General features: G+C 42.0%; 1 protein-coding gene across 5 annotated transcripts in view; it reads left to right on the top strand.

Moving 5' to 3' along the window:
* The first annotated feature begins 710 nt into the window (after positions 1-710).
* Positions 711-24,038, top strand: part of lrp1bb (low density lipoprotein receptor-related protein 1Bb) — a 255,940-nt gene continuing 232,612 nt past the window's right edge. For 4 of the 5 annotated variants that reach the window (XM_025903732.1, XM_025903731.1, XM_019353129.2 and 1 more), the window contains exon 1: positions 711-1,195. In XM_025903732.1, coding sequence (XP_025759517.1) covers positions 1,105-1,195 — 91 coding nt within the window. In that variant the 5' untranslated portion in view covers positions 711-1,104. The remainder of the gene's footprint in view (positions 1,196-24,038) is intronic. The other variant, XM_025903733.1, reaches the window with a different exon arrangement.

Below are 24,038 nucleotides of genomic sequence, written 5' to 3'. Positions count from 1 at the left end.
AATACTAGAGAAACTTGAAAGGAGAACAAATAAAGATTTTGAAAATGGGTATTGCTCTTTGGGACTTCCTAACCTTGTAGGAGCTAAAATAAGGACTACCTGCACATTTGCATACTTTAGAGCTGAAAACAAACTTCCTGCAAAATTTCCATCATTAGTCTGTCAGCCTGAATACAAGGAGAGAGGACAGGAAAGGTGTGGGAGACTGCAGTGTCTGACCTAATGGAGGTTCAGTCAGTTCATTGTGAAAAACAAAGAACTCACATAAAATCACATGAACACAGAAAGTTTGGCAGCTATTCTTCGGCCCATGGTTTTATTAAGCATCAGTCGCCACGAATGCCTGGAATGTAACATCGCACATTACTGTTAACATGCATCAAATTGGTCCCAAATTAGAGGACCAGCAGAGAGTTCCGTTCTAAGTCCTGAATCACTGTGATGTACAGTGCCTTAGATCTATGCTAAACAACACCTCACTGCAGTGGTCTCCGTGTACTTGAGTGCTTTTTGTTTTAGCTGTGTCTGTGCAGTCACTCTGGATCCTTCACCTGAGAAAGGCTCTTATTTCTTCTTATTCATGCACTTTTTTCCCTGGATGTGCTTTTGCATAACTGTGTATTTGCAGTGAAGACACTGGTCTGACGAGATTACTCACATCTCATCCTACATCCTCTGACTTTTTCTTCTTTTTAAGGACCCCCTCTGCACCCCTGGACCTCAGGCTGACACCCACCCACTCCACTGACTGCACAGCGAACGGATTTGATTAATTTCAGGCGAGCTGCGCCACCTTGACGGCATTTAATCATTGAGAAAAGACAGGAAACGTACTCATTCCTTATCCTCCTGCTCTCCCACCCCACCCCGCCTCTCCTGTCCTCTCCTCTCTCCTGCCGTCTCCGGTGCGTCTGTTCGCTCTGAAAAGCGGCGGTGTGCGTGTGTGGAGGAGCCGGAGGAGCGCTGCACTGTTCTGCGCACTGGTTCCGCTGGACATCACCGAATAACGGCGCTCGACAACCGGGTGGTGGTGGAGGGGGAGACTGGACCCGGAGCAGGAGCAGGGGAAGCACCGTGGCTCTTTACAGCCCGCTCTCCGAAAACATGTCGGAGTTTTTTCTACTCGCCTTTCTAGCCCTGTTCTCGGGATTATTTCCGTGCGCCGAGCCCTCGACGGTGTCGGACGAGGAGAAAGGTAAGGAGCCACCGGGCCGCCGGGAATGCGCAGTCCGGTGAAACTTGGCAGCGCGGGCCGCCTTTAGTGCAGTGTGGGCGCCGTGACGGGCAGCAGCTGCTGGATGTGAATGTGTTTCTGAACGATGGAGAGTTGACGGTCGGTGGCATACCTCACCAAGTCCGCTCGTCTCTGTGTGTTGTAATTGAGGATGTTTCACTGTAATGCCCCCCCCCCTAGCTGTTGGACCACAAATAACGATACCACCTGTGCGGTGACCCCCCGAGCGTGCGTGTCGCACCGCTTTCCCGCGTGGGCATTTTCAGGAACGTTCCCGTGGATATACCGGGATAGACTCGGCGGCTCTGACTGCAGGTGCGTAGCAGCGCTATCCTCCAATGCAGCAGGTGACCAGAGCCGAGCCCGGTGCCGGAGTGCGTGCTGTCTCTCCGGTGTACCTGTGCCGTGCGGACGCGCACCAGTGTGCGCGGTGCAGTGGCTCCGTGCTCGGGTAATGTCGGGAAATCATTTTGAGGTGAATTTGAATTCCGCCACACAGGCTCCGAGAAATGTAAAAATCCGAGTCACAGAGCAGGATCCCCGAGAGGAACGAAGCAGCCCGGCTTCACCGAGCAGGGACTGTGAGCATTTTATCGAGTTAAAGCGCATATTAGGCTCGTGCTATTTTTTTAAACAGCTGCATTCATAGACAGGAATTTATTGGCAGTATGCAAGGATGGAGAATTCATGAAAACACAGAGGAGGTTATCAGCGGGCTTTTTCATTACACAAATGTACATTTGTGACTTGGTAGTTTGCATATATTATTTTAGGGTCAGCCTTACAGTATAAATCGCCTGTTGTTGTGATTTGGCGCTGTCTGAATAAAACTGAATTGAATTGATTATCCTTGTAATCAAACATCAACTTTTACTGTGAACCTTTCAAAACTCCAATTTCAGTACTTACATGTTGAGTCATGGGCAGATTGCATTTATTGTCCCTCAAAGACAAACTGTGGTAAGTGTAACATGCAGTTGTAAGGAACATGTATGCATGCCCATTGATTTGATGTCAGTGGACATGATTGCTTCATAGTTCTCCCACTTTCTGTTCCCCAGCAGAGAAATCTTTGTCAGGGTTGCTTTGCTTGTTCTGAGACCTTCATGAAGGAGACTCGGGGCCTGCCTTCCAATCACTGTAACTCACCAAAACCAACAAAAAAACAGCTACCTTTCTCTGCCTCCTGCTCTGTGAGGGTGGAGGTGGAGGTGTGGCTTGAATCAGAGTAAAAACAGGTATCATAATGGCTCATCGAGCTGCTATAACAGTATTTAGAAGGACAGCAGATAGGATGGGGCGGACTCACAGACACAAAGGTTCCAAATTTACTTCCAGATAAATCCGAGTTGGAAAGTTGGACCCTGTATCTCGGTGTGCTGTCCTGCTCCATTTGTACCCAGGATAAATGGGAGCTCTTGTAGCTGTGTCTAAATGGACGGTAATGATAATAGCGTTTCATTTTTCTTTCAACACCAAAGCCGGTTTTTATCCTAATTAGTCTGAAATTAATTTGCTTTGTGGTAGCAGCGTTGTTACTTTGAATGCCAAGTAGTGAGCCCGTGGCTTTCTCTGCATGAATAAAAGGCATTTCCAGAATCATTCCTACAATGGCACGGGCTCTTTGAAATGCTTCCACCTTGTTTTTCCCCTTTTATCGCTCGTGCCCATCTAACATTGAGCAGACTGACCTGATCGGCTGGTGTGGCAGTACGCTGCTCATCTAACAAAAGGACAGGCTTGGAAATTTGGACACACCACAGCACTACCTGTTTATTTCATTTCTAAAAAAACCCCAAAACCTGGATGCCATGCACTGACCTCAGCACCAGATAAGCATCACCAGCCGCAAACAGCTCAAGGTTGTTTGTAATGTATACCCTATTTAAGAGACGATAGTATAGTGCAAGGCACATCCACTAATACACGGAAGGCTGCCTTTAGAGGCTAATTAAGTGAGATAGCCAGATACCATCGCAGAAGTGTATGTAAGTGCCCGTGTGTGTATGTGTGCAAAGGCAAGCACCAGAATCACGATGAGGGAGAAGTCATTCTGCGTCTGCATTATGTGCAGCACGTTGGCCAGCAGAGATAAGGAGTTTGTAGATTTTCTCAGTTGTGAGCTCCTGAAATGTTACTGTCCAAACACTCATCATTGGACAATAAAGATATAAAACATGTGGACTACACCAAACACTGCCTGCCAGCATGAATATAGTGCTGAAGGGCACACTGTAAGAAATGCAGGATCATTTTAACATTTTTGAACCATTTGAGAAACAAAAGCATGTCTTTGACATCCTTTTAAGTCTGTTCTCATTATTAAGTTATTGTAATGTATTTTTATTTATTCAGAAAAAAATTAGGAAACTGTTTTTTTTCTTCCTTCTGGTACATTTTAAAATATTGCTGCAACTATGAATATACAAACTTATGCTACAATATATTTCTTACTTTTTAACTTTTAGTGTTTAGAATGACTCTAATTCTACTGAACTGTTAAAGCCACAGCGTGCTGCATCAACTGTGCAGGCAGGCGCAGCTTTTGTCAGGCTGACGGGTCGATACGAACAGCGAATGACTCAGAAACGAAGCTGAAAGCGTGTAAAGCTGCACTCCTCTCATCTTTTCTGTATGCATGTGAGACTTGGACCACTGATAGTCATCGCTCCAAAATGCTGAACTGCTTTCACCTCCACTGCCTGAGGTGACTCTCAGGGAGCATCGCGGGCTTAAGATGATGAGACAAAGTTCCTGACTCTGAAGTGCTGAAGCAGGCAGAAGTGGCCAGTATTAGCACCACGATCATGACAGCTCAGCTGAGATGGTTAAGGTACGAGAAGCCAGCAGAGAGTCTGCCAAAGGAGACCGCGTACGGCAAGCTGGCCTGTAGAGAGCGCCAAAAGAGGAGGCTGATGTAAGCACTCCTACCTGCAGTTGTTATTGAAACTTTTTCACATCGAATTACACGACTCGTTTCGAGCTGCTCTGCTAGACCTCGTAGGATTATGCAGAGGACCACACAAACCACACAAACTTATCAGTAACCTCAGGAATCTGCTCCTGCTCAGGTACAAATCGGAGCACAGGAAGGCTCCAGGACTGATTAGCAATTCCAGAGTTCACAAAAATAAACTTGAGACTGAAAGTGTGATGTACAAACTTGATCTGTAACCGTGCTAACAAACTCAGAGGCGGGGAGGAGAACCCGAGTGCAAAAACAAACCTCGCAGGAGGGAACAGTTTAATATTGAAAATTCACACATGAAGGTGGGCAGACAGGTACAGGTGGCGAGGATAGCAACCAATCTCAGAAGCAGAAATGACGGAGTCCAACCTGAAGGGGCTGATTTGGCTGTAGCGGTCGGAGCGACTGTGACAGGAAGCCGAGCGTTAAAATGACGCAGGGCTACAGGAACTGTGTGAAAAATGTCCACCCTGCCTAATGTCGCCTTTGTACCCTTACTCATTTAACAGACAGCGAGGACGCAGTAAATTGTGAGTGGACTTTATAAATGGATATTATGTAAATCACTTGGTTTTAGCACCTTTAAACAAACAGACATGTTCCATATCCTTGTTGGCGTTCAGGAAGCTGGTGTTATATGAAGACCAGGGTGTTGTTTTTAGGGGAGAAATATTAGATAGAGACTAGCAGCTGACCTTCAAAGGTTGGACTGAATTCTGTTTTCATAGCTGCTTTACGTCTTTTTCTGGAAACCATTAACACAAGAAGAGGCCTCCCGCTGCGAGGGCTCCTTTGTAGCTCAATTTTCTGTCCACATCCTGTTTTGACAAGGCAGCAAAAGCGTGCAGCTCAGCAAGCGGGGATCTTAAGGACTGAAAATAACCTGCAATCACCTGACTGCTCTGATGATTTAAGAAATCATACTGGTAAATAACATAAACACAGAAGCAGTGTGCCGTCAAATGCATTAGCCTGCGCTCTGTTAGCCAGGAGACATTTGTGAAGTGGTTACTGGCTGGTGTTGTTATTGGCGTCCATGAGTTGTGCTTCAGGTGCTTTTTGCTAAGTATTGCTTCATAGGTTTGTCTTGGCTAGAAAACCAGACAAGTTGTCAGAAAAAGCCTGTCAGCTTGTTACATCTGCGGAAGGTCAGATCCAGTTATATATGAGCACTTCTTCTAAACCTCGGTATTTTCTTTTTCCTCCCAGAAGTCCTTTAAACATCGCAGTAGTCGTGGCAGGATTTCTGAGGTTTGTTTGAGGCAAGTGCTTAGACTGCACTTTTGCAGGGTGGCATTCAGTCTTTTATGAGCTATGTAGAGACATTGAAACAGCTGACACATCTATCTGGTGATGTCAGCTAAGTGCTGCTGTCATTGAGCTCTTACATCTATCTCAGGGCAGAGGTGAAGCATGGCCTCGAGCTACAGTCGAATTCAGTGATCCGGCCCCGTACGCCTCATTATGGCGTGGAGTATGAAGGTGGGGCTGGACTGCCTCGTATGGAACAAAGTTATTGAAGGAAGCTGTTAGATTTTTGCTCGTGTCACCTTTAATATCAGCTCTCACAGTCTTAATGGGCTACAACTGAATAAGTAATGCAGTGGGCTCAGGTTGTGGAAGCCACTGGCTGTAAATTGACTTGTAGCATTGATTATCAATGGGAGGAGGAGCTAGATTTCTGACCCACATGATCTGTTTTGGTTAATGTTCTGGGAAGACTTAATTATGTGGGTGGCATGGGGTTTGATATTAGATTTTTCCCAAATGTTACATAATTTAAAAGGTGAATATTGAATCAGCAAGTTTGTCTTTAGAGAAATCCCATGATGCTGGCGTTGAATCTAAGAACTTAACTCAGCTGTATACACATATGGTTCCTCTTATAAAAAAACACTTCTGAATGAATTATTAATGGAGGAAAGCATTACTGTTTTATTGCCAAATATGCTAATGAAAATAGGGCTCATAAGAGCAGTAGTGGGATACGCTGCTGCTCTCATAAGTCGAGTTAAGTATGAGGTCATCAGTAGGTGATAGACATGATAGAACACATCATAAAATGAAATGTAAGGGTGACGTAATGTGCTTTTAAAAAGGCAAAAAAAATTCTATGCACCAATGAGACCATCTGGTAAAACGAACAATGAAACAGGGATGTATAGCTTTGACTAGCTTTATAGTAAAGGTTAAAGTTAGTATGCAGCTGAGTGTGAAGCTCAAGGTCTGAGTTAAGCAAACATCTTTCTTGAGGTATCCTAAGGGGTGAAAAGTGCCTCCATCGCAGGCTAAAAGTATGTCTGTCAGTTTGAAAGGGTGAACAGCTAGCTGGATGGAGGCAGCACCCTGAGGAGATACAATTGTGTGCTCAGCATGTACAGACGTTCAATGTAGCAGCGGTGGATTCTTACGCTGTAAATCATACTGTTGCCATCATCGAGTTCCTCCATTATGTCTAGACGGGCCTACAGGAACTGACAGCGTGCTTTGTTCGTTTGACATAATTTGGCAAAATGCATGAAAAAACGAGTGCATGAGACAAACCTTTCCCTCAGTGCTGAGAAATAACTGGGACCTTTCACTACAGAGCATGTATGTGGAGCGCTGCTCAAATATGACGGAGGAAAGACCCGACAGCATCATTAGCTTAACCTGACACTTGACAGGCTAATATTATTGTCACTGATTTGTGTTATAGATAAAAACAAAGCTCTCGGATTGACTATTGGCATGCTGTTAGCGAACAGCTATATATAGCAGGTCATGTTCCCAGAAATGACAAAGTGATACAGAAAATGTTCTTAGTATTACAAACTATTTAAGATGATGTTGAACGCTGTTATTGTAAAAACTATTTTATTTTTTGTATGTTTGAGGTCTTACGAGAGCGATTCACCTTGTATGGAGAGCTATGCCACTGTTGCTTGCAGATGTTGGCATATCTGTGGTAAAATCGTTTCTGAATTATGAACTTGTAATATGAATAATATTTAATAATATAAATTCCTGGTTAACAAACAGCTTCAACAAAATTTATGATTTGATTTATCACTGTATCTGGGCAGAGAATACTTCTTTTTCTTGTTAATACCGGACATATCAGACATTAATACAGTGAACAGACTAAGCATGTCACCAGAACTGCTATTTACAGTATATGTCGATACCAAAATGATAAAGACGTAGTATCTTTTAGTACTGTGGATTAGGGCTGTTCGACATAACGATATATATCGGATGACGATATAAAAACGTCTATCGTTTCATTTTACGCTATCGTTTGTTTCGTGGTGTCGCAAAATAAACTGTTTACGGCAATATTTTTTCATTATTTTGATGGTCACTGTAGTGGCTATATTAATTTCCTAAAGTTCTCTCTTTGTCTTATATTTAATATAACCACACTACAGACGGACAAGCGCCTGTTTTTATGTTGTCGTTAGCAACAACGACGGTAAAACCACCTCGTGTCCGCTTGTTTATGTTCCACATAAACCTTTCACAATAAAGCTCAAGATCCTGTTGAGACTTTTCAAAATAAACTGAATCACGTGAAAGAGCAGATTATTTACGGATGAGAAGTAAAAAAGAGCCGTCAGGTGCTAAAAAATAAACCTTATACTCAAACGTTAGAACAGACTTTTCCCCGCAGCACGCCGTGTAATAAATACTCACAAAGAAAACGGCGGCTGTTACAACCTATGTCTAAAAATGTATCGTTTCATGCATCTGTTAAAACACTGGACTTCAGCTACATGACGCGCAGCTGGAAACACTTCCCGCAAGTCGAGCTGCCCGAGATTCACAGAATTTACAGAAAATGTTAAATTTTTGTGATTTATATCGTTATCGGACGATAGAATTCTTATATCGGGATATGAGATTTTGGTCATATCGCACAGCCCTACTGTGGATACATGAAAGCATGTACAGAGTAGATTTGTCAAAAAAAAAAAAAAAAAAACAAATTTTGAATTAAATACTAAATCTATTCTATTCTAAAAATTACAAATTATTATCAGATATGAAAATCATTTGTGCTGAATTACTGAAGAATTTACTGAACAAATTATGTTTCTTTTAATATATTAGTTTCATTTATATTGTTTCAATTAAAAACTGAACAGTCAAAAAATGTTTTTTGGATTTACTAAGAAAAGTCAAGTGGTTCTACCCAACTGTGTTAAATAACTCAATTTAATTTAATTTTATATAGTGCAAAAAATGTCTAATTTTGTGAGGTAAAGATGTACAATAATACATAGAAACCCCAGCAATCAGACGACCCCCTATGAACAAGTAATTTGGACAGTGGGAAGGAAAAACTCCCTTTTAACAGGAAGAAACCTCCAGCAGAGTCAGGCTTGGGGAGGGGCGGGGCCACCTGCTGCGACCGGATGGGGCGGGGAAAAGGAGAAAAGAGCCAAAGATTAAAATAACTGAGAATTAAATGACTGAGTGAAAAGGGACGAGAGAACTATGAAATTCACTGTTTTACTCTAAAATGTTGAAATGACTAAACAAAAAAGTATTGAGTTGACTTGCAAAAAGAGTATTTCATGGAAATACCAGAAATGACTCAAAATCTTTAAAAAATGATTTGTTTGGTAAGTACACTAAAGAGGAATCTTTAAAACCAACAATAGTGATATTTCATTTTCTTTTAGTGCAGGTTAACGTAACAGCTTTTCTCTGAGTCAGTTCAATGTTTTAGTAAAAGGTAAATAAGCGTCAAACAGAGAGTTTCTTTTGGAGTTACTTAACACAGTTGTGTGGAAGCCTTGACATAACTTTTTTAAAGTTAAAATAAAAAACAACATTTCTTCTCACGTCACTGCTGCATACAGGCAGGTGAGCAGCCCCTCCCCTCACTAGCAGCTGAACACATGAAGAGTGGTGCAGCAACACGAGGTCGGCAAAGCTCCCGTTTCAACGGCATAAAAATATTAAACAGTTGTTGTAAATGTTAGCCTGGGTTGTACATGCCAGTTACCCGATGGCTGTTTCAGCCATCTGTTTAATCTAAAAGCTAGCATTATGATGCTAGCGTTGAAGCTAGTCAGCTGACCACTAGGCAAAAACAGTGGCAGCCTACCTTAGCAGCTCCATCTGATCAGCAGTGAAACCAGTGCCAAACCAGCACAAATGGCTGTAGATGAATACATTTACTCAGACCAGTATTATTATAATCTTTATTTTTAAAAAGTCTGATTAACTTTCATGGTTTTGAAAATAGTACTGAATATTTTCCAAGTGTCAGTATCGAGTTTGGATCCTACTTTCGTGACGACTCTGGAATAGACTGAAGAACAGTGCTTCACCGTGTCTAAAAAAATGTTCTGCACAAAGAATTTATTTCAGACACAGAAAAAGAAATCTGGAAAAACTGTCAGCACCAGTACTCCCGACCGATCTGTAGGTCAGTAGAGTTGGTGTCGAGCTCGGCGAGTGGCAGCGGCGGCGGCCAGAGGACCAGAGAGAGGGCTGCTGAGGCCTGGCTGGGGACTCTCTCTCCCAGCTGCCACCTGGCACAGGCCGAAGGCTCAGGGCCCCATCATGCAGACTTGGCTCAGAAAACCAGAACAGGGGAGGGATTCATCCATCCCCCAACAAGCTTCATTCAGCAGACAAACCTAAGGCCAGTTGGTGATGCTGCGCTGTGTCCTTCTTAAAAGAGAAATTGGCACATAGAGTAATTAAGAAATATTGAACCACTGAGGTGTTTCATTTTATACCTCTGCAATAATCCATATTTCTTCTTTATGGCTTTAAACATAAAATGCTTATGCAGAAACAGCTAACCAGATGATATTTTGTCTTTTGCCTGATTTGTTTTTCAGTCATTTTCACAACCCATTGCCTTAAAGACCTGTAGTATAGCCATTAATGAATACGGAGAATTAAATGATCTTTAGTGACGATCCAGGACAGTGCACAGTGTGAGACATTTACATAGGGCACCCGCTATTTATGGTTTCTTGATTAGCGTATGAGCTCAGCAAAGGCAAACACACACACACAAACATGCCAGCACTTGGAGAAGCACATGCATATACACAAATTAAGCCTTTCTACAATGAATGTCTATGCCCTGTCTGTGTTGTGGCTGCCTTCCCTGGCAGAGCTCACTATGCTTCAATCCAGTTAGATGGAGGATAGAAAAGGAAATTATTGGCGTCGTTTTCACGCCTGTGTGCAAAGCCGTGAGTGGCTACATCAAATGTGCAGCCGGTAAAAATCGTGGGCCTGCATTTAGGATATGTACAAGTCAGATTTTTTCCCTGTCGGTTTGGCGTGCATGTCCAGGCTCTGCACTGCACGGAAAGAGCTTTTTGGGACTAAAATATTTGTGAGATTGCCACAAAGTGTGAATAATTTAATGCACTTTAATGGCACGGAGCACGAATTGAAAATCAAAGATAAAACAGTGCTGCTGCCCCTACCTACACCTGCAGCACAAGTCGGTGTCTCTCTACACCTGTGATACTGTTGGCCCGCAAGGATTGAGTTCAGTTTTGTGGGAGCACTATCACTGAGTTACTTTGTGTTAAAATTAGATTGCCAAATACATCACCACCAGCTGTCATCAATCTGATTCAGTATGATCCCCTAACATGCTTCCGAGTTGCTATTGATCTCTGGTCTCTGGCACCCTCCTTTCTCTCACAGCGTTGGATTGGGAGACCTATTAACTGCGCTCCCATCAATCACAGTTCACCCATGTTTGTTTGTAGAAGTCTTTGATACGATTAGAGGAGTGCTCTCGAGCTCATGCAGGGTGTTTTTTTCCATTTCCATTTCTTGTGTCAGCTGGTTTGAGATGCACGCAGTCACTCCCTCCTTGCTGTAGTGATGTGTCTGGCTGCTCCGGAGCAGAGACCAGAGATTAAGCACTTGGGCCTCAAACATGTCGGCTGTCACAGGTATCTCTCGCTGCTCAGTGCCTGATAAGGGCCACTTGTTTCTGAAACAGTCAATGCCAAGAACAAAACCCCAGAGAAATAAAAACCCTTCTGGACTTACTGAGATTTAATATGTTTCTCTTAGAAAGCACGTTCCTATGATTGCTTCTGTGGCCTTGTTCACGTCAACAATTGAAGTTTAGTGCAAACATTTTTTTTCCTGAAAAATAATTGGATTTTTTTTTTTTTGCTGATAGCTTTTAGATTTCTTACGCCTTTCTGTTTCACGTTAGCTTTGCCTGATTTTACATACATACGGCGCAAAAACCTGCATTTTTAAATAAGTTATGGCGCGCTAAGTGTTTTACAAACAGTCTGCATGAGAAATTTAAGACAAAGAAGGAGAAGCTGTGAAATTGTTTGGAAATGATTTTGTGAAGAATGCACTTCTTTTTAAATTTTTTACCAAGGACAAGTAAACACAGTCGTGCATAATCATCAAACCAGATATCAGGCATGCTCTCATAACCTTTAAGATTATTAAAGTATTCTCTCGATCCTTAGGACGTGGGTTGTGTCAGTACGAACGTCTGTGGTACAGTAAAGACATTTTGTCCACAGATAACGAAAGATAATCGTTAAAATTTGCTTTTGTTTCAAGATATAAAACAAGCACAGAGCTTGAGGATGGATCCTTCTTCAGTGACAGAACACATCAACGCACATTAATCAAGAGGCAGAGAAACAAAAACCAGCTCTGTCATACGATAACACAGGCAATCGCACTCACACGTCTTATTCACACCTAGAGTCAGTTCAGGGACTCTGCTCCACCAAACCTTTATAAATGTGGACCTGGTAGGAAATGCAAACCACTTTCAAAATGACAATCATCCAGACTTCAGACAAAAAGAACCAAGAGCCAAGTTCATGTTGTATCAGAAATCATATTTAAATGAGAAGAACTAAGAAAATAAACGCGTGTGAGTGTGTTAATGCAGCAGCATTAAAAAGATGGAAATCATTCACTGACAGCACGCGATCAGGTCAGAGGAGGCGACTGGAGAAGCATTATGTTGGTGTCGTGGTCATGACACGAAGTAATAAACCCTTTGTTAGAGTCACAGAGGTTCCTGAGGAGGGGGGGGCACATGACCTCTGTTTTTTACACTTGTGTATCCTGCGATTGTGGAGAAACTGGTGCTTTGTAGTGTGTTATTTCCCCGGCCTCTCTATCACACCTTAAGTAGGTGAAGACAAAGAAGCGTCTCATAGACTCGGAGACAGGATGACCCCGTCCCACAGACAACACTCGACAATGGGGCTGTGTAGCATGTTAGCAGCTTTAACTACCTTGGGACTAGCATTGACAGTGGGTTGACTTTCAGCAAATACACACAAAGCATCCAAAAACGCCCAGCAGCAGGTCTGCCTCTGCCTCCAAAGCTTTCATATCTGGCACTCCCGTCTTCCTCACCTCGTGTGTCCTGACTGGGAATACGAGGCTCTCAGAGACCAACGTGGCCAAAGTGTGCAGGGTGGTCATGTTCAGGTCCTCATGGAGAGCCGTGCTCAGTCGTCAAGTTTCCTCAACTCCAAATTCTGGTATTAATTCTGGAAATATAGTGTTCATGTTGCATCACATTATTATAGAAAAACTTATGGGCATAAATCAAATCAAGGCTTTCCCTGATGCTACGTTTGTTTAGCCTGAATAGTTGTTGGCGCTGTGGAGCGGCTTGTAAAGCACAGATACAAACACTCATCTCCTAACCCTGGAATACAAGCTCAGAGGCCAGACTGCACCAATACATCCTCCAACACTGGAAATAAGATTTGATTTGTCCTCTAATCTAAAGTATTACCGTCTTGTCACCAGGGCCCAAGAGTGCTGACTGCAGTGACCCTGAAACATTGGATATCTAGCTAACAGAATTAATTAGCACTCACCACTGATTTCACAAAGAACGGTTTCTCTGTGTCCTTTAGCTAAACCCAGATCACAAACATACAGAAGTGCTGGTACTTCAGTCCAATTTCCTTCTGGCAGGAACGTCGATGAAAAACCTTCATAAAACACTTTATTACTAATATTAAAACATTAACACTTTATGCAAAGCACAGCTGAAGTGGAGTGTGTATGTGAGTGTGTGTGTGTGTGTGTGTGTGTGAGTGTGAGTGTGTGTGTGTGATGTATGTTGAACCAGCGTCTTACCCTCTCTGGCTTTGCGTGATTGATACTATTGAATATTAATCCATAATGAATTGACTCTGTGCATCGTCCTGATTGGATACTTTAACTTTACAAATTTTTAATTTTTGTTTGTAGTGACCAAAAATGTTAATCTTTCATTCAGGTTGTGATTAGAGTACAGTACAATTAAAGTGATTACTCTGATGGTCTCGTCACACTCAGTGGAGGATTATTATTGTATGAATGCGTCTGTCTATTATTTCTGTCCATCTTCTCTCTCGTCCAAGAAATGAATAGTCTTTAGTGAATAAGTTTACCGGTGCTATTAAAATTAGGAAGTATTTTAGGGACGTAACACTGCGATGAGAAAGTGACACATTGTCTGTGAAATGCTTGTCGCTATCGGGCATCGGACGCCTTCGTGTGGAGGAGCCATTTATGTTGCGCTCAAAGCAGCAGACTGCAGGAGGCTCGTTTGGTGACATGGGTGTTATCACTGTTGAAATAGGTGATGTTCTGTGTTTGCTTTCTTCAGAAGTAAACTGATGTGCAAACAGCAATTACTGTGGATGCTTTTTATCATTTTTTTATATCTCCTCTCGTTATCAGAGCTCATCTTTGAGGAGAGAGAGTGAAGCACACAGTTGGACTCCTGACCTTGTTAAAGTGTGGTGATCTTCCCTCAGGTGGCTTTTACAGCATCTTCTCGTCTTTGGTTACTGCATTTTTATTATAAAATCATTTGTCTTCATAAACTAGCTTAAGTGAAACTGACAACATCAGAAAGTAACAGGAAAGACTCTGTAATTAAAACCAAATTACATAACCTGCTTACACGATTGTACCAGAGTTTTCCTCAGACATGATGATGAACCTGAACACGAGTCGACGCAGCGTAAATAGAAAGCAGACTGTAGGTGCTCTAACCTTACACACTCTCACGGTGCACTGGGCATCCTGGAGCTGCATTTTACCCAAGCATAATTCATACCTGCAGCTTTAGGCATAAAAATGTAATGATGAATATGCATTGGAGGGAATTTATTTTTAGAGGACTTATTGTGTGTTTTAATCAAAGCACAGTTTCTTCCATGATTAGTCCAAATCCAAACACTCTGTGTTTGATCACAATAAAAGCAGCAAATCCTCAAAACTGAAAATGGATCATCAGCTTTACTGGTTTGATTAATCACCAATCAAAATTATGGTTGATTAGATTCCTGTTAATCAACGAACTGATTAAATAGCTGTTCAAATAGTCATCTTCAGTGAGTAAGGAAAGCCTACTCTTAAGAACAAAGTGTATTTTTTCTAATTACTGTGTTGGTTTATTGTACACATCACTATCACTAACACTCGTAATTCTATAAATCTGCCTCCACATTTACATTTTCACTTCACTCCAGTGCAGTAAATCCAGAAGCCCAAAGTTAACTTATATGACAGACTGTTGATTTAGCGGTGATTGTTCTTAGAGCGTGCCATCTCGTGGCTCGTGAGTTTGGCTCATCAGATGAAAGCAATTACATTTTGCCCCCTGTTATTAGCCTTTGAGATTGTACAACAATCAAGATTGCTCTGTCTTGTGTGAATTAATGTCACGAGACATTGTAATGACAGTAATTGGCTACGTGACTCGTCTCCTAATCTTTTATGCAGAAGTAGAAATTACCTGACGCGTAGCTTCTATAACTAAACGACCTCTCTGGAGATGGAGCTCACCACAGCAGCACATTAAGTGCCTTGACAAGTACGTCTTCCTGACAGGTGTGTCAGGGCTTTTCTCTGAAGCTCCTTGAAATCGACTACAGTAGTTTGAAAAAAAAAAGGTTTCTAAAAATAAACAGTCTTAATAAAAGAGCATCTTCAAGAGCTGTCATCATCAGTTCTGGCGAGCTTGACATGACAGTTCTCATTTTTAGATGGTCTCTTCTTGACCTTAGTCTTGTTCAGCTAACCAAGATTTTCATGTCTGACTCGTATTTACCACAGTGCTCTGATTCAACACTCATAGCAGCTGGTCAGGACAAGGCGTGTCAGCTCCCTGTAGTCTCTGATGTAGTAGCTAGAATCTAAAAATGAACTTTGCGGAGACATTTCTGGGCAGCCTGTGTTCTGAGTGCACCGGGTTTTCGATTTATCTGCCATCACGCTAGGCTTCCTGACAAAGTTATCAGAGGTCATGCTCCAGCATCTGTCTGCCCCAGACAATGCTCTCACAGGACATGTTGCTTATCGCTGAGGTTACAGTATCCCTACGGAGGCACCAGGATGATGTCTGTTCCACAACTCAACTTGCCACACGTAACCTGGACAAAGTCTAAAAAATGTGGCAGACTGCATTGGTAAGAGTTAAAAATTAAAGACATTATATCAGCTATAATCTGCCAGGAAAGGACTTATTTGTTCCTGCTACAGGTTAAATAGAGAGACTGATTCTGTGCAATCAGGACTTAATGAGGACCCGATACAGAGAAGCTCCACCTCATGTAGCTCCACCTCACCCTCTGCTATCACTCTGCATGTCCTCCTCCACCGCAGTGACTCGTTTCATCTCTTTTGTTAAATGGCTACAAAAATAAAGTGTAAATTTTCACTACCTCCCAGCAGTCACATTGTGTGACCTTATAAAACCAAGGTCAGGGTAATCATCTCTTTAGTCTCTTGACTTTCGGGCAGTATGATCATATTTGCAACCAGAAGGTTCTCACTCAGTGTTATCGTAGTTTTTCACTTCCATGTAAACATGACGTTGTGTGCATTTTGTTATATTATAGAATATGAAGCAGTCGGTTTCACACAGTGAACAGATACAAAAGGGAAAAGATGTCTGGTCTGATTACTTTAGATAATAACTCAGATTATGTATTACAGCTGGGAGAGAATGTGCAACATCAGTATCAACACTGAGACAAAAATACAACAAACACTTTGATATTTTTGCAGATTTGAATACTTTGATAGGTTGATAATATTGCAGGGCCAGCCTGATAGCTGAATGGACAGTTTGAAGACTATGCTGTGCCACATGAGCGCAGCCAGTGAGTCCGTTCTGCTAGCATTAAATCTGTATTCTTAGTGAAAGGCTGGGAGTCTGCCCAGGATTTTAGCGCCCTGTAGCCTCGTCGTCATACAACATAAAAACCTTTTTCTGAGTTTTCCACTTTTGTCTTTATCTAGCTTATTTTACTGCACGGTGATCGATGTGTTTTGTTTTTGTTGTTATACTTTTATAACTAGTATAAGCTGTGTACACATTGAGTTTAAAATTTGGTCTGCCAAATCAAACAACTACCAATTTAAGGAGTCTTAGACAGCCAGCTTCTCCCAGCATCACGCTGAGACCTTTCTGCACCTCAAAATCTTTCATTTCCATAGTTGCCAAAGTGTGAATGTACGCTGCAGGCAATGTTTCCCTGTGGAAACAAGCTCTTCATTATTGAAGGCCCCTTGCCGAACATCCTCCACACTTCTCTGACCTAATGACTTTCTGGAGAGTGGAGCCGCAGTTTAAGCTCATCCTTTCTTTGCTTTTTCTTCTGTCTTCTTCCTGAACAGCAGGCCATTGTTATTACTCCAATTTATGACATGAAAAAACGGGATTGTTCTTCACATAAAGTGTGTTTTTCCTCATTGTAAAATACTTTTGCAATTCAGGATCGAAGCAGATTTCTGTGCACCGTTTTTAAATTAATTTAAAACGACGGTCTTATTTATGCGAGAGCTAAAAGAGATGAATGAGCTGACTCTCATTATTATTAATAAGGTTATATTTGTTGTCTCTGTGGCTCTGCTCATGGAAAACAGTACAGATACTTTATGTTTCATGGTTTCTTAAGTAACACAAATAGTTGTTGCATGTTAGCAAACAAAATCAGTTATGTTGGAGGTGGTATACATGTGGCTCTGGTTTTCTTACTGTGACATAAAAATGCATTTGTTGTATTCAGGTTATGGTGTAACACGCAGCTTTTGGCCCTCGCTTCTAGAGGACATTGTTTTCTGGATGGTGCAACCCAGAAACAACACAAAGGGTCCGGTTCAGTCCTGACAGAAACATTCTTGGATCTTTCTGGAACGACATCCAGTATTAAAAAATCCACCAAATCAAACATGCAGAGCTACCGGCTGTTATGGATCATGGTGCCGCCTAAAGTAGCGAGTGCCATAGACACACATACAGCTGACCCTAACCATGTGTGCTTATAGAAATGTTTATTATTATACCTGGACTGACACTGAGAGAGTTTTTGCTTATATTACATTGACTTTATATAATATCAGGACTCTGGATGAAGCAATATTAAAGCTGAGAGTTTCAGTGTTTAACGTGCACATGCACATGTATGTCATGTGTACTACATACCTGTCAAAAATAAAAGCTTATTTTTTTCTGCAGACAGTTGTTCATTAAAAAAGATCCACAAACTGAAACGTGTGATTATTAAAGATGTTTTTTGAAATTGGGGTTTCCAATTAATAGCACTGGACAAACACAGATCAGTGAGGAAGAAAAATTGATCTGGAATAATTTTGTTTGGAGTCGAGTGAGAATAATTTCATGTGATTGTTCCTCAGGTTTCGTTCTGCTAGCAAGGATTTCATTTTTGTTTTGATCTTTGAGAACTTCAGACTCACATATTTGCACTGTAAAGTGTGTGTGTGTGTTAATCTGTGATTATTTATTAAAAGAAGAGTGATGGGAGGAAATCGGTCTGTAGTTAAAGATGACAGAACAGTTGTTGTATTTGTTAAGCAGTGGTTAAAATGAAGTGGTTTTGAAAGCTGTAGGAGACGGGCGTGTGAACAGCGAGCGGTTAATTATTGTTAAGTTCCTCTCAGGTAGAGGATTTTAACACACAGACAACTCTGCTGATCATTTGCAAGTCCGCTGATGTGAAAACAGGCACGGCAGCAACAGTGCAGCTGTTAAGACAAACATAATTCAGATTGTCATGGCCACAGTGCTTTACTGGAAATTAGCAGGAAATTCACGTCTTTTCCTAAAGCGCCTATGATTCGAGTGAGGGGTTAATGGTTCAGTTTATTATACCATCGACAGCTGAAGAAAGAAGCGTTTGTATTTCCAGAGAAATCGTTTCTTTCCATTTCTTTTGATTTTCAGTTCTGACTGGAGGCAGTCGTCATAAGCCGGCTGTGGTTTTGTACTGAAATTATCCAGGATATCATTAACAGATGAAGGCAAATGAAGATTTCCTTCATTTTTAGGTGCAGTATTGTACCGTAGCACATGAAGAGAGACAGAGAGTTTCATTAAGCAACGATTAAACAGAACTGCTTCTGACAGAAAGTCTGAGCGTCTGAGTTGGTTCATAATCGTCATGCGTGAGGCTTCAGTCTTTGTAAATATTCATGCCCAAACACTTAGCAGCAGCGCTGGCTAATTACAGCTCAGTCATACATTTATTATTATTTATTTACTCAGGCCACCAAAGTTTAATGCAGCACTCAGGCCTCAGTGCTGAGTTTATATTTTCTTATTAACGTGTGCGTGTGAGTAATATGTGATAAGGAGTTCAAATCAAATTCTGCTAAAGGTCAGCATGGTGCTGCTGTCTTTCATGAAAACCTGATTTGTCAGGGCGGCAGCGATTACCTGGTGAACTCTTGGTCATGCTGCACTCGTCTTAAAGAAGAATGCGAGAGTGTGTTGGAGGTGCTGGGCCCATAGGGAACTGCATTGCTTTCATATTTCCTTTTAATAGCTGGTTATATTTGGCAAAGGACCTTCACCTACCACTGCTGATCCTGGTTATAAGTCGCAGTCGTTTTTCATCTGTCGGGTAAATGTCACGATCTGCTGTGTTCTTTAGCATCGGGACTCTTTAATATTAGACGACGAGCTTCTAGAAGAGAGGTGTCATGATTTAGGTCTTGCATTTGTGTGGTCATCACCTAGCCTATTGATGTGCGTCTGAATTGTACTTGTGAAAATGCTCGATAGAGTCCCGCGTCCCCAGGGTGGTATCATAATCTGCATAGGATGCACAGTCGCCTGCTAAGCTCGCCCGTCGCCTCCCCGGACGAGCGAGGAGGCATTAGAGCAGCTGGAATCGAGCTGTAAAATGGAGAAGTGGAGGATGAAAAGGCTCTCTGAAAAGAGAGAGTCGAAACATTGTAAAGCATTTCAATCAGCCCAGAGCAGCAGGAGGCTGCAACTTCCACATCCAGCACGCCCATAGATGGATGCAATATGTACAGCGGGGATAACAACAAATACCATCATAACAGAAACCTACAGCAGGCACGCTCGGCCTAAACTTTTCACACTTTCTGGCGCTTTCAACGAGAGCAATATTTACCTACAATTTCATGAAAAGCACAAAACAATAGTCGGTGCTGAGGAGACAATCAAAGACCCAGTCACTGAAATAGCAAACGGCTCTTACATATGCATTGCAGGATGTCTTATTATGTCGTAGGTGCTGAACTCGGAGTTCACAGAGAGAATGGAAAAAAGATTCGAATGATCTTCCGGCCACACTGTTGACAACTTTATCAAATGGCAATCTTCCCGGCAGATATAAGCATCATTATTTCTGGCAAATACTGATGACAGGAAGTCAAAAGATAGTGGTTTGTAGCTCAGGGTTATTTGTGCCTTCTGGAAAGTGAAATCACCTGCTGGAGTGTTTTCCATAGAGTGTTTTATATTCTGCAAATTAAATCCGTACAATGCAACGGCACAGGAGCAAGAACTAATGAGAAAATTACATCACGCATCATAAAACGGCGTCTTTAAAATCCTACTTGTATTGTGATTACTGTAATTGTAAGCAGTGCAGGCTGGATGCAGCTTATTAATAGTCACGGACACAGAGTTTACACATATGTCAGCAAACATGGTTAAAACTCCACAGTCAGAAACTGCAGTGAGAAAGAAAAACCAGATGTTGACGATGTTTCCACAGCAGCCCGCTCTCTGGGAGTTATATGGATGGATATAATACTAATGGATAATAGGCACTTATAATAACTGGAATATTATAATTGAGCTTATTATATAATATTATGCTAAAAGTATATTTCTAACTAAACAGCTTATGAAGCAGCAAAGAGCCGATAAAGAAACTCTCGTCACCTGATTAGGATGGTATGAATGCATTTACTGTCTTTTGACTAAAAACATCCAAACATATATAAAAATCTATTAAAGGGAATGATGGGAATTAAAGGGAAAAGGAGAACATCATCCTCCTGATTGAACTATTCTGTGACTGTCAGAGTTAAATTTACAATTTGGTTTTTGCGCTGAGAAAACTCAGACAGGATGATTTTTGTTGTTACCTGACGGTGAGGCACCATATTTTAGGACTGTGTAGGTGTCACTCTATACACCGTTGTCATTTTGACTGACTGGAAGACAACATATCATCCTCAGCTGTGGTGTGACACAGCCTTTGTGATTTCATCACATCATCTCTGGCAGCAGGATGTGCCAGCAGAGCCTAGCCGGGGCCTTGTCGCAGCATCCAGCTTGGCGCTCAATGGCTGTGATGGGATTTACTGATAATGTAAATGCAGTCCAAGAAGCCCTCTGAACAGCAGCGTCCCTCCTCCCACCTCTGCCGCTGCCCACTAAGAAAAAGTGGCCTTGGATTAGAAATGGAAACCTGGTACGTTGAGCCAACACATTCAGTGTGAAACATTGTGTTTACATTTGAGCGCTGCCAATTTACTGCTTAAGAGCAACCGTTATCAGTTCCATTGAGGCTAAGATAATTGACTCAGGATTTGATTTTCTCAGTTCAAACATGATTATGGTGTTGCTTAGTGGGTGTCTGCAAATGCTGATTTATTGCAGGTTGTTGAGGCTGGAATTCAATCAAAGAAGAGCAATTGATAAACCTATTGGCCTTTCCTGGGATCTATTTGCTCTTTAGCAGCTATGTTGATGGGTTCAGAAAATACATATTGGTGAAACAATCATTTCACTGTGGGGGGAGGAAGAAGGCGATTTTCATCCTAGGCGGCCTCAGTTTCTCTGCTTTGCTATAGGACCGTAGAATAGGTTGCAGTCTGCAGTGTACGATTTGATTAACATGCTGGAGTTATCCCTGATAGTAAAGACGAGGAGCTCAGGAGCAAAGTGACAAAAGATAAAATTCAAAAAGCAGGAAACTGATCAGACTGACTGCAGGTTTAAGGAATCCGTCTTTGTGTCCTTCCTGACAGTTTTGCTTTCCTGAAGTAAGCCCGTAACAGCTGACAGCACCTCCCAGGTGGGACGCCATAAGGGTGAAAGCAGGCGGCAAGGAGTTTTTGACACTCACATAGAGACAAATGCATATTAATTAGAGAAAGAGTTCAGTCTGACTTTCACACTTTTCTACTAGACTGAACTTCCAAACCTGGGTTTATGTCTCGGTTTTGTGGTGAATAACACAGAGAATATTGCTGCTCTGCAAACACACTTTGTTATTAACTTGGCAGGTTGTGTTGCTTTAACTTTGCCACAAAAGATATGATTTTAATTTAAGTGTTGGATGGTTAGAGGCCTCTCTATGCTGACCTGTTAGATAATCTGCTGTATTATAGTCTCGTGTCAGAGGCAGATAAAGCTGCCTGCATGACACTATAAGATGTATAAGGTGGCACTGCTCACCTATTGCACTGACTATTATAGATAAGCTCAAATTTTTCACTTGATTCCATTACGAGTCTTTTTACAGTTCTTGAGGAGCAGTACTGCAAATGCAACCCCAGAGGGAGCTACTTAAAGTCTAAGAAATTGCTTCCAGTGATCTCTTGTTTAAAACTCCTTTCTCTCTCTCTCTGTTAAGCCCCAGTGTCGTGTTAAATTATGCACAAAGTCTCAGTTTGGCGTTGCCTTATCAGCAAAATCTCCAGTTTGTTATGATCACGTGTCACAGTAAAGAAAACGCTCAGTGTGTTCTGTAATGCTATCCTGCTATAGTGACAGGGGCATTTCAGTGAATGACTTCTAATCATGTCTAATGTTCCATGTAAGAGTCTACCCTGTCTCTGTCCTTGCTCATCACAGAGGCCACACTGTGCCGCTGTGAAGTGTGTGTGCACATGTGTGTATCCGTGTTTGCGAGGCACGGCTTGACAGCGGCACATTTGGCTTCCCAGTGGACCATGGAACTGCTGCTCAGACTTGGAAGTGCTCAGATGTCTCTTCATAGCCAGGTCTCTTGGTGCATGACCTTATTCCCTGTGACATTTTCAGCCATTAATCTGCAGACGTATAGTGATGGAGCACCTCTCTTATGTTACACTGTGCTCATGTCATACCATTTTCTACATGGCCACAGAGGTCATGTGACCCTGTGGTGCTAGTTTAGCTTTGATTTAATCGTGTGTAATAAGCGTCTGCAGCTGTGTATTGAAATTCTTTATGATACTGAAAAGAATTTAATTAGATTTGATTTTGCCTCATCATTTTGAGTTGTTTAAAAATAAGGCGTATAGTCCAGATCAGTATATAAACATAAGATCAAAGTGCTTTACGCATAAACTGGCTTCCAGTTATTATTACGGGGAAAATACGCTTCAGCGCCAGAATGAATATTCTAATTTACAGCTTCCCCTTGTTGGGAAAACCTAAAATGAGTTTTGATTTCCTTTGGGCAAAAAGATGATATTGAAATAACTTTTCTAGTTCAAAAAATATAAAACATATTTGTGTGTTTGGAAGGTAAATATTCTAGTAAAAAGCCTTTAACATACTTTTTCTTTGGCTGGTCATCTTTCGGGGGGCAATAGTGGATCATCTGCCACCATCTCAGTCTATCCCTCCTCTGTCACACCAACCGTCTGCATGTCCTCCATCCATCAGCCTCCTCTGAGGTCTTCCTCGGTTCCTCCTGCCTGGCAGCTCCATATTAGTTTTTCCAGTATATCCACTTTGCCTCCTCCATGTCCAAACCGTCTCAGCCTCGCCTCTAACTTTGTCTCCAGTACGGCTGACCCAGTATTTAAACTTATCCACCTTCACAGCCTCTACTGCTTGCAGCTTCACCCTTACACCTGTTTCCCTCTCATTCACTCACACGTATTCTGTCTTACTTCTTTCATTTCTCTTCTCCCCAGAGCATACCTCCACTGCTCCAGGCTCTCCTCCACCTGCTCCCTACTCTCACTGCAGATCACAGTGTTGTCAGTTCATGTAGACTCCTGCCTAACCTCATCTGTCAGCCCGTCCATCACCACTGCAAACATGAAGGGGCTCAGAGCAGATCCCACCCCCACCTTGAACCAGTCTGTCTGCCTGCCTCACACCACATCACTGTTATGTTGTCCTCGTACCTGTCCTGAACCACCACCTCAACCTCTCTGCCACTCCCGTTCCTTGTGCAGTACCCCGAGTTCCTGACTTGGTACTTTATTGGGGTGGCTGCAGCTCAGGAAGTAGAGCATTAGGGTTGGGCTTTGGTTACATCCTCAGGTTTACCTCTTTCATCTGGTTTAACCCTTGTATGGTGTTCGTATTTTTGTTACTCAGCCAGTGTTCATGGGTCTGGTGGACCCGCTAGAGTTTTGGCTTTCCAATTAACACTATCAAACAATTTTATGTTAAATTACTCAACAGATGTTTACTTTATCCCAATTACGAGCCATGTGAACAGCAAACATGGTTAATTTTTTCCTTTTACCTTTGTTCGATCACATTTATGAATTAATGTGCTTCTCGTTTTTTGTCAATAAAATGTTATAAAAAAAATAAAATCAGTTCTAATCAAGTGTACATATCCT

This window comes from Oreochromis niloticus, linkage group LG16 (assembly GCF_001858045.2).
Source record: "Oreochromis niloticus isolate F11D_XX linkage group LG16, O_niloticus_UMD_NMBU, whole genome shotgun sequence".
Lineage (NCBI taxonomy): Eukaryota > Metazoa > Chordata > Actinopteri > Cichliformes > Cichlidae > Oreochromis > Oreochromis niloticus.
Note: the sequence above shows the minus strand (reverse complement) of the source record. Positions and strands in the feature narration are given on the sequence as shown.